This window comes from Phycodurus eques, chromosome 6 (genome assembly GCF_024500275.1).
Source record: "Phycodurus eques isolate BA_2022a chromosome 6, UOR_Pequ_1.1, whole genome shotgun sequence".
Lineage (NCBI taxonomy): Eukaryota > Metazoa > Chordata > Actinopteri > Syngnathiformes > Syngnathidae > Phycodurus > Phycodurus eques.
In genome coordinates this window covers 25905443-25916480 of record NC_084530.1, presented here as the reverse complement: position 1 = coordinate 25916480, position 11038 = coordinate 25905443, and the positions used below count along the sequence as shown (strand labels likewise).

General features: G+C 39.8%; 2 protein-coding genes across 2 annotated transcripts in view; one reads left to right on the top strand and one right to left on the bottom strand.

The window, feature by feature from the left end:
• Nucleotides 1-3: 3 nt before the first annotated feature.
• Nucleotides 4-4804, bottom strand: ears2 (glutamyl-tRNA synthetase 2, mitochondrial). The gene is made up of 10 exons (XM_061680197.1): nucleotides 4412-4804; nucleotides 3318-3473; nucleotides 3064-3253; nucleotides 2822-2972; nucleotides 2168-2489; nucleotides 1972-2080; nucleotides 1102-1255; nucleotides 830-960; nucleotides 617-752; nucleotides 4-96 (listed from the first exon to the last, which is right to left on the bottom strand). Exons 1-10 carry the CDS (start codon nucleotides 4596-4598, stop codon nucleotides 4-6), a joined length of 1629 nt encoding a protein of 542 aa, XP_061536181.1. The 5' UTR covers nucleotides 4599-4804.
• A 1139-nt stretch (nucleotides 4805-5943) lies between these two features.
• Nucleotides 5944-11038, top strand: part of LOC133403640 (uncharacterized) — a 36409-nt gene continuing 31314 nt past the window's right edge. The window contains exons 1-5 of the mRNA XM_061678709.1: nucleotides 5944-6002; nucleotides 8408-8507; nucleotides 9336-9354; nucleotides 9454-9481; nucleotides 9664-9786. Coding sequence (XP_061534693.1) covers nucleotides 5979-6002; nucleotides 8408-8507; nucleotides 9336-9354; nucleotides 9454-9481; nucleotides 9664-9786 — 294 coding nt within the window. The 5' untranslated portion in view covers nucleotides 5944-5978. The remainder of the gene's footprint in view (nucleotides 6003-8407; nucleotides 8508-9335; nucleotides 9355-9453; nucleotides 9482-9663; nucleotides 9787-11038) is intronic.

Below are 11038 nucleotides of genomic sequence, written 5' to 3'. Positions count from 1 at the left end.
TGGCTAGCTGGTCTTATCGAGCAGAAGCTTCCGGAACCGATGGAGGGTCTCTGCAGGCCCCAAAGCCACCATCATCTCTGCGACACTGGGTCCTTGCTGCAAATCCGAGAGAGAGAGAGAGAGAGAGAGAGAGAGAGAGAGCAAAGGATGAATCAAACCAAATGCAAGCAATTCAAAATATATTTCCTCTTGAAATTTTGTCACTCTGGCAGCTGAGTCAGTGTAGGAATTGTATTATTGTCATCATATATGTGCTATTTAAAGGGAATATATGATGGTAAACTGACTTTTAAGTGCTTTTATACAAATAATTGGATCACTGGAGTGCCTGCCCACTCATGAAGGGTGAAATTAAATGACCAAATACATCTATTGGGGCTATATGGAATATTTTTAGAATTGAGTATTCTACCAATTCTATATTTCTATATCCAAATCTATATGTGCTCTGCAATTGACTGGCGAACAGTCGAGGGTAAAGTCTGCAGGTTCCAGCTCACCCGAGACCCTAATGAAGATAAGTAGAAGAGAAAATAGATGAAAATGAAAAAAAAATAAAATGCCAAACTAACTATACTCAACTATGTAGTGTACAAATGTGTCTGTCTTCACTTACCTGCAGTCCACTGAGAGTCAGTCGTAAGAGCTTCATCACGTCTCTGTATTTGGTGCCTTTGGTTTGCTTGGCCAGTGTCTTTAAGTCTTTGCCCAGTTGATCTACGGCTGCTCTCTCTCCCATTTTCTCCACTAATCTGCAAAACAAAGATATTCACATGACATTGATATAGCCCTGTTACTCTTCGGTGAGTTTGGTATTAAAGCCGCGTACTTAAGCGCCAGCGTGGCGACGTGCAGGGCCTCTGTGGAGAGTGCCGCCACCTGTTGGCTGGAAAAGGCAGGACGCACCCAGAGGTACGAGTAAGCGGGACTGACAAGCTCCCGCAGATAGGATATGTGACCCTGCAGAGAGCAAAAGAAGTTTCAATATGATGGGCAAAGCAACTCTGTGGTAAAAATACATACATTTAACGTTTTCTCTCTTTTTGCAGTTAGCAGTGGTGGTGGCAACTTCCTGGTGCACGTGAGGAAGAAGTCGTTTACCTTCCGTAAGTGTAGAACCCGCCTGATATAATCCTCATGCAGGACATCTTCATCCTGGATCTCGCCCCGGTAGGCCTCTCGGATTTGTCGCTGCAGATCCTTTATCAGAAAATTGCACTGCCGCTCGTCTTCGATACGATGCTGCAGGTGGATTCTGGGGGGGGAAAGAGCACGTGAGCGTGACTGCAATGCCCCACTTCATTTTGACATTTCTCTTTTGCTGCATGTCAAGCTGTACATGTCTGTAAACTGGATCACCCTAAACTTAACTAATTCAACTCAACCCATCATTATTTATAAAGAACTTTCAGAAGACAACTGTCGCACCAACAAAATGGTGTGCATAAATACAAATCAAATATAAAACTAAATTAAAAACAACAAAACAATAAAGTCAAAAGCAATAAAAACAAATAGAAATAGTGAATACGGTACATAAATATAGATTTTATATACAAATATATACTATATATAATAGTTAAAAAAAAAACATTCAACCAGTCGGTGATATTAAAACACTCCCACTGCGCCTCCTCTGTCTTTCGACCAAACTGTCCTTACGTCACGGTCACGGTCAGATTCCCAAGAGGAGGAAGACAAGAAAAGCAGTATGCACCCTTCACATTGGCATACACGAGCTCCAGTTTTATAATGTTTTTAAAAGAATATAAACAGGGGTGTAAAGGGAATTCCCTCACAAAATAAAATTCAAGCAGGAAATGCTACTAATGCTGATTATCTTTTATCATTACTTAATCTGTTCAAATCAGTGAAAGCAAAGGAGGAGCATAGGAAAGTTTTACTGTTGTTTAAGAAACAATAAGGTAGAAAATAGATCAAAACACCAAAACAACAGCAACCGTGACTTACTTGTTGAACTCTGGGAGTTTTTCAAGGTCGAGCAGAGCAGAGTGCGTCGTGATCTTTGAGGGGTTAAACTCGGAAATCAGCTCACCTACCCTCCGTCCAACTCGATTTGCTGCCAAGCACAATTCAATTCGCTGTTACCAGATGACACTTTAAATGTGACGCGAGCAGACGTCACCATTAACAATTTACCACTCACTGCTGAATCCCGAGCCGCAGTTTGTGGTTATGTCTAGCAGAGCCTCCGGCAAGACGCCATCTGTTTGGAATCTTTGGATGAATATGCCCCCCTGCCTCTTGGATAGTTTGCTGCCGTCCTTGTTGGTCAGCAGCGGCAGGTGTCCGAATGCGGGCGGCTGCCATCCGAGGGCGCGGTACATGAGGAGGTGCTTGGAGGTGGAGATCAGCCACTCGGAGCCCCGCAGTACGTGGCTGATCCTCATGGAGTGGTCGTCCACTATGTTAGCGAGGTGGTAGGTGGGGAAACCGTCTGCTTTCATAACCACGGGGTCGCCCTCCACCTGGTGGGAAGGACAAGAGAACAATGACAACAAGAATTTAAATGTTTCTTTGAAAATTGCCAAGATGGTTAACAAAGGTGTAATAGTGACATTTTGGACTGGAATAGTTTACTAATACCTTTTATTTTTTTGTTTTCACAAAAAAATAAATACAAACAAACAAAAATTTAAAGTCTGCCAGTGTGGCCATTGTAAAAGTAATTGTGATCTCCATGTGACCTCACCAAAACTTAAGGGCAATATCTATGAAAAAAAGTGACTCGTGATGACTAAAAATATCATTAAACAGATGTGTCAAAAACTTTAGCCAAGTAGCAGCACAAGCGCCCTACCTGCGCCACCTCGTGACGATTCCACCCAAAGATGAGATCCTGGAAGGGTTCCACTCCCTCCTCGAGACGAAACCTGATCACGTGAGGCGCTCCCTGGACCAGCTTCTCCTGAACCTGCACGGCCCGAAGATGTCGACACCGGTTGTCATACCTGAGGAGGGAGGAAGACAAATGCCCGAATGCCAGAGTACCGCTCTGTCTTGTCTGAGCGCGTCGGGATAATGTGATGGAGCTACTATAACCTGGGAGTCTGTCCTGTCCTCAGGGCTTCTTTTTTGAGGAGCTCCAGCCTCTGGGGGGTGCAGAAACAGTGGTAGGCGTGACCGCTTTCCAATAGTTGCGATGCCGTCTGTCTGTAAAGGTCCAATCTTTTCGACTGCAGGTACGGACCCAACGGCCCGCCTCGGCCTGGACTCTCATCTGGAGGTATACCTAGGAACAAAAATTAGCCTTTAAAGATCTTTAATAGCAGTAATACATCACAGTTTTGTCCTACCTGCCCACTCTAGCATGTCCTCTATGGCCTCAGCAGCCCCTGGTACCAGCCTGCTTTGATCCGTGTCCTCCAGGCGCAGGATGAATGAGCCGCCGTACTTCTTGGCGAAGATGTAATTGTAGAGAGCGGTGCGGAGGCCTCCGAGGTGCAAGTAACCTGAGAAGAACAGGAAAGTAACGTGCTTACCGGTACCACAACTCTATAAAATTTAACAAAATGTGAGAACATTAAAAAAAAAAAAAAAGGACATACAGGGAAAGTTTCCGTTCATATAACTCAGACACACACACACACACAACTGAGCGGTTTCCTCCCCGGCTACTGCCCCAAAACCCAGCCACTGCCAGACCTTAACTCAGATTAACAAAAAAAAAAAGATGGGTTGCGCTGCCAGAAGTCACAACTTTTTTCAATCTCCTCCTTGACAATGCGATGTAAAGAAGATGTGAATACAGAGAGGTATGTATATAAATTTTACAGTTTTATGTGAACCGTGACCAATTTTTATTTCATATTTCTACACGTCCTGGTGTCTTTTTACTGTATGCACTTTACAATATCCTCTTTAGGGCAATGAATTAAATTTTGCCACTGTGCTCACTCCGACACACTTATCATGAATGCTTTTTTATGTGATTGTTGATTATTGTACATCGTCATAAAGAAACAATTAAATTTTCTTGATTTTTTTTAAATCCATGAGTTAAATTAGTTTTACCTTTACCATAATGTTCTCCCTTTTTTTTTAAACACTTCTATTTAAGTACAGAGTGTGACTGCTTTTGAAACTTCTAGTGATCATAAACATTTTCTAAAGTACATTTACTACTAGTAGATGTGGTAAAACTACTAGTATTACTACAGACCTCGGAGCAGCTCCAAATGTTTTTACCTCAGGGATAGAATAGAATAAATTGAATAGAATACAATAGTCAGTGTCACTGGAACATTGAAAATCATTTAAGCACCTCACAATTTGAAGCATTGAGGTAAAAAAAAACCCCAACAAAACCTATATTAGCACACAATTAGCAAAAATACATACTTGTTATTTTTTTCCCCCATTTTATTTGATTTCCCCGAAGTGACCTTACCTGTCGGACTTGGGGCGAACCTGACCCGTACCTCGCCTCCAGCCGTGGTGCCGCATCGTCGACTGAAGGCGGAATCCAGCTGGCGTTGAATTCGTAGTTTTGTAGCAGCGGCGGGGCAAAGAAAGACCCCGAGAGTGACCGCCCGGTTCCGGTAACAGCGGCAGGTTCGGAGCCGCGACCATGACATGTTGGCAGCACTTGAGTACGTTGTGTGGCTCAACCCCTGACAAAAAAAAAAAAAAAACGCCGTTTTAGTTTGTGTGAAGTGGCTACCCGTACAACGAAAAGCTCCATTGTGCCATTACGTCGGTAAAACGCATTCAATAAAGCGTTCCAGCAATTAAAAAGGTGAGAATTTTCACTCTCGTGGGAGTTTCACACCACATACACCGATTTGGATTCCAATTGGCTGATTTTCTTCTTCTGTATAGCCGGTTTGAGCATATTTGTTTCGTTACTGCCACATAGCGGTGAAGTCAATTACTTCACCCAATGGCTCGGTAATCAAGGTTGCCAAATATGATAACTTTCAAGTTTATTTGACTTCAGTTCCAAACTAATACATTAAATTTCAAATTATACTGTCCAGATTATGTTTTTTAAATGCAATTTTTCAAATTAAACAATCCAAATTCAAGTTATGTTTTTCGAATAGATTTTTTGAATGCAACACAGACAGACAGCTAGATAAATAGTTTCACTACTTTGAATGTGAGCAAGCGCTAAAGCAACATTGAAAATGTACTCCTGCAAAAATTATCCCATTTATTAAAAATAAATGTACCTGTAATCTGTGTCCATGTTTTTTTTCTGTAACTGTACCAGATTACAGTTAATTATTATATATTTTAAAAATTCTGATTACGTGACACCGTTATGTATTCAGATACTCCCCAAGCCAGTCCCCATATGTAGGAATGCACTCTTTGAAATGACACGACATAATAATTTATTGCAAATTACTTTGTGGACCCTAAAAGTTACGCCTCATTGGCCACAGTTTGAGAACCCCTAATATATAGGAGAATGTATTAAATTTGTATTCTTTATGGAGCAGCAATAATAGTAATCAATAGCAAATAGCAGTCATTTACATTCGAGAGTAGACATAGTTGTGGCATACAAGTATGAATTAATCCTATTGTGATTCATTTAGTTTACTTTATTCACCTTCCCCATTTTAATCTCCTCTATGCAATCTTTGTTTGAAATGCCAAATGAACCAGTTTGACCAGATTTGTTGGCACAATGCAGGCAGGTCCACGTCCACATTAATGGGAAGTCTCAGTTACATACTGTAGGCCTACTTTCTTCCCTGCCCGTTATCAATTATAAATAATGATTCTGTATCATGTACAAAGCAATATGTGTGGTATAATTTAGCTATAGCTTTCACAGCTTCCATGCAGGTGTTATTACTCTGGATGTATAAACGCAATTTCAACACAAACCGAATCCCACCCACTCCCACTTAAACCCTCCCCTTACAGCGGACAGGTGACACCTTCCGTCTGATTATCCCGAGAGTTCACTGGTACACCTGTTTTTCAGGTGTCAACACACACGCATGCTGAAGGAACGACGTGATTTGGTAAGACATTCAGCTGGATATTTTTCATCAATATTAATAGAAAATGAATGCTAAAAGTGACGGTTACTTCTTTTGTTATGGTGTGTATCCCTGGCAACAAAATGCCTGTAGTGGAATTCTGCATCAGGAATAACAGATTCTACCTATAAGACAGGGTTTTCAAATTAGTTTTTGTCACGGGCCATATGGTTGGCATTGTGGTCTTTATGAATGCGACACTACATAAATATTTCATCCCTTCATCATACTATTAGATATCAACAACAAATTGCTAGAAAACTAGTTTTGAAATAAGAAGTCAAGGATAATAGTTTGCTCAACTATTTTTTAAGTTACTGTGAAAAAGGGTTTAGTAATGGAAAATAAAGTAAATTGACGCACATGATTTGCTTTTGCGAGCCACATGAAATGATGTGGACGGCCAGATCTGGCCCCCGGGCCTTGATTTTGACACCACCGGTGTAAGACGTGAGAGTGTGTACATAATCCCCTTCCATGAACTAGTTTTTTTGGGGGGCTATTTTATTTAATTAGGGACTTTTTTATTGTATTTGACCCAAAAAAATCTTAGTTATGAATGACTTATTACAATTTTTTATTAATTATCAAATATTTAATTAAAATATATTTAAACATACTATAATTCATATTATTATATTATGGCTACATATGGATTAGGCACTGTATATTTGATTCCCCCCCCCTTTTTTCACAGTCATTACTTAATTTGTATTAATTACTAAATATTTACTTATTTGAATATATTAACATTATTATGATATTATTCCTACATTTATGTATTCTCTGTTGTACATGCATGTACTGTATAAATTAAATATCCAGATTTTCTCTTAAAGTCAAGTAACATTATTTAGGATTATTTTCCCTAAAATTGCAATTTTGAGAATTTAATGTTCATGATTTTAAATTGGCCTTTACAAAACTTAAGAAGCCAATTTGTGTCTGCGGTAAAGGTATTTTATTTATTTGTGTTTTTAAGTAATGATTGATGGCACAATAGTTTGGTAAAGGGTGTTTGATTCACGTTTGTGGTAGTAAACTAACATCTGCAGTCATTTACTTTACGTTAAACGTAAGCATCAATGTTAGGCCGTTTATATGCTAATACATTTTCGAGTACCCAGTTTTGAAGGAAAAGTAAGTGAATAGAAAATGAAAGAGAGATTTGAAAGGAGGAAACTAATGTGTCTCCTTCAAATGTTTTCACAGCACTTCCGTGAAGGTCTGCATTTGGAAATCTTACATTCGTCCCCAACTATGTTTACCTAATACCGCTTGAATAAGCTTGAACACACAGGACACTTGGGATTATTGACTCTCTCACACACATCTTTAAAAAAAACGTGGCGCAATCGCGTAATGAGTAATTTGAGGTCATTTGAGATGAGGCACATGAGGTCATTCTTTGTTAGCTATGTCAAATATCATAAAAGAAGACAACTGACAAGAATTTGTGACAAGATGGCAAAACAAAGAAAGATTGGAAAAGACGCCAATTATTGGAAATCGAATATCAGAAGCGAACAAATAAAGTGGAAGCTGTTTGTTCCACCTTTATGGTTATTTTTGACCTTCAGTTTTGGACTTTGAAACAACAGGTCCTGGAAAAAGACCGGATGTATTGTCCCCTTCTGTCTTTGGACTGCTGATTAATTGCAATATTCGGCTGATCACGCCCGCACCCTTATATGTCAATATTCTTCTGGTACATTCTCCTGTGAAACGGTGTTACAATGATTTTGTGGGAGGGGATTCATGGCCGTTCCATTCATTTCATTGGGAAAAATTGAGATACAAATGTGGTCACGAAACAAATTAAACTCATTGACATGCTAAAATAACTAACTAACTCATTCAACTCGTTAACTCATTCACTGCCAGCCTTCCCAGTTAACATGGATATTTGACTTCTAAAGCCGTCGATGGCAGTGAAGGCGTTAAGATTTTAAAAATTGGTATGTTTGCATTGTACTATAGAAAACAGCAAACACATCTTGACGATTGAGAACCCTTGAACCTAAGGACGTTGTCCCCCCCCCCGCCTATTGTTGTATTGTTTTCTTAAAAATAAAGCATCACGAGTTCTTTGTGTTTGTTGGTCAGAGGGTAACAGTATTGAATTTCAGCATTCGTCTTACTGATACAGACAGACAATATGAAGTCACAGGTGATGGCCGCTCCCTGATTTCAGCGTTTTGTATCTCACAAACACGATTTTATGTTCCTCACGGCACATCTGAGCAGGATTCCTATGAAGAGTAAAACTGTCCTGTTATCATCCTATAATTTCTATGCGGCTACATTGACCATTTTGTTGATCAGTCTTGCAATTTGGCGCCCCTGGTGCGGAGTGTTTCACACGATGTCTCTGCTTCCCTCCCCAGCGACTCACACCACAAAACCGCGGTCATCCTCGTGAGACCTGCGGCGTCATGAGATCGGGCTACATTTTCCTGCTGCTTTACCTCTTGTGGGGCTGCTTTGGTAAGAGAGGATCGGCGTCACTGTGATCGTTTGCTTTTCCCTCAGCCAGTCTACTCTCAAGACGCTTAATCCAAAATACAGCAGCTAGATTTTTAATAATAACCAGGCCTAAGTCCCTTATTACCAGTTCTTGCCCTCCCTTGCCATCCCTTCGTTGGCTTCCAGTAAAATTCACAATCAACTAAAGAGCCTCTTGATTACATATAAACAGTTTTGGGGAGAAACTAATACCAATAGTGATAGTCCACTGTTATTAAATGTAAATAAAACAGTGCTTAACAAATGTATTAGACCAACACCAAATGTTAGGTTTAGCTGCAGCTAAATGTGTGGATGGATGTATACAGTAAATAAATAAAAATTATAATAATCATCTCTTACAGTACAAATTCTATGGTAACTTTGCATACATGGTTTTAATGAGACTGGTTAGGTGAGGAAGTACGGAACAAAAAAGAGCTATGCTGGCAGCTATGTTAGTTTTACTCTTTCACCTCCATTAATAGACAATGGGAACATTTCACAATGAGAACGTGTTGCACAAATACATGCGGCGCTCAATGTTTCCTTGTCAAACCGCTAAATGTAACATCTCATAATACATTTTCTTATCATTCTATTGGTCACTGTATATTTATTTGTATGTTATTTGATTTAGTGTATGTTGAAGATAGTTGATTTGATGTCCTGTCGGCTGCAACCCTTCTTACCGTAATTTTTAATTCTAAATGATTTATGTGAAATTCCAAATATTTAGACTAAATATTGTTCTCAATATCAATCAGTCATTGAAAGTTTCTCTTCCCCCCCCCCCTCCCCCCCCAATAGGGCCATCTAGTGAACAAGGGTAAGATACCTAAAAGGGAAGAAATCAGTTTCTTTTTTCCAAACCTTTCTAACCCTTCTGTTATGACACTGAATGTTCGTTTTTGCATGACCGATGCAGAGAGGCAACCTGCAACTCGACCACCCAGGTGAGTGAAGAAAAGATTTTTGCACAAACAACACATGAATTATCGAAAGGAATTGTGATAATTTATTTTCCCTTTCACTCAATTTATGATTAGGATCATAATACCTCCATACAATAGAATATGGCAACTTACTTGTTTATTTTATTTTCTCTCTCTCTCTCTCTCTCTCTCTCTCTCTCAAGGAACGAGATGCAGCCTCATGCTTCCTCCAGTGTGTGGGTTCGCCTGCATCAAACACTGGCCGGGATCACGTGCGGAATCTGAAAGGAATGCTGGAAGCGGCAATAGACGTTTATACCTTCATGGTAGGGTTGGCCCAAGATTACACCCACGATGGAACCATTTCAACGTGACTTGAGGAATGTTGTCACGCAAATTGCCAGCTGACGACTTCATGTTTCTGCTTTATATAACTCAAAAAAATAAAATATATATAATATATATATATATATATATATATATATATATATATATATATATATATATATATATGTATAACTCAGAAAAACATGCGTACAAAATGGAAAGCAGGGGAGGGGACTCTTACTATAGTAGTTCATTTAAACGGGCCAACTGGAGCAGCAGGTAGCAAAAACTGAGAAAGACCAAAAACCAAAACGTAACGAACGAACGCTGCATGGAAAAAGACATACCTTTTCAACATATCTGCCAAGACATCATTTACAAGTGAACCAAAAGGCATGACGAAGTACTCAAAGTGTTCTGTGTACTGAACGTGGTTTTGCATTCGTCTCCTTCACATATTCTGACCAGGTGGTAGGCGTTTCTTAAATCCAGATTGGAGAAAATAACTGCACCATCGAGGGCTTCAGAAGCAGAATCCAAAAGCAGGAGTGGATATCTGATCTTAATTGTTATGTCATTTATTCTGGTGTAATCTATGCAAGGACGTTAAGGTCTTCTCTTTTTTGTCAATGAAGAAAAACCAAGATCCCACAGGAGAGGTGTAGGGGGACATTTTTTAAGTCGATTTTCTCAGGTGAACGATTTTCCCTGGTGGACTAGTTTGTTGCCCAGGGATGGCTGAATACAAACAGTGTTCATGGCAATAGTTGCTCCAGCTGCGAGTAGTTACTATTGACCAATTGATTTTAACCACGCTAACTCAAGAAGAATGGGCCATAGGGATGAAATGACAAAACATTCAATGTATTTGTGGTGGCTGCTTAAAAGTTGTAGTTTTAGGAGTTCAGTCTTTTCAGTCTTAATCGTTGAAGCAACTGGTCAATACAGTTTATTTAGATTTGTCTAGTTTAGACTATGGTGTTTAATAAGGTTTACATCGATGGAGTCATTGTTTGCGCCTGAGTCAATCATAACTTGTACGGGGAGAGTCTGTTGTTACCAACGCAGCATACCTTTGAGATGTCTCTGGTCAGAATGGGTTGTCATCAAAAAAGTTTAGAAACAAAACACTGCAGACTACAGGAAACATGACATGACGAAGGGTACGTGACTTAGCGACAATAAACCGACGCAGACTGAAAGAAATCAGGCACACAGGCTAACAATTAGCATCTATGTGGAGGTAAACAA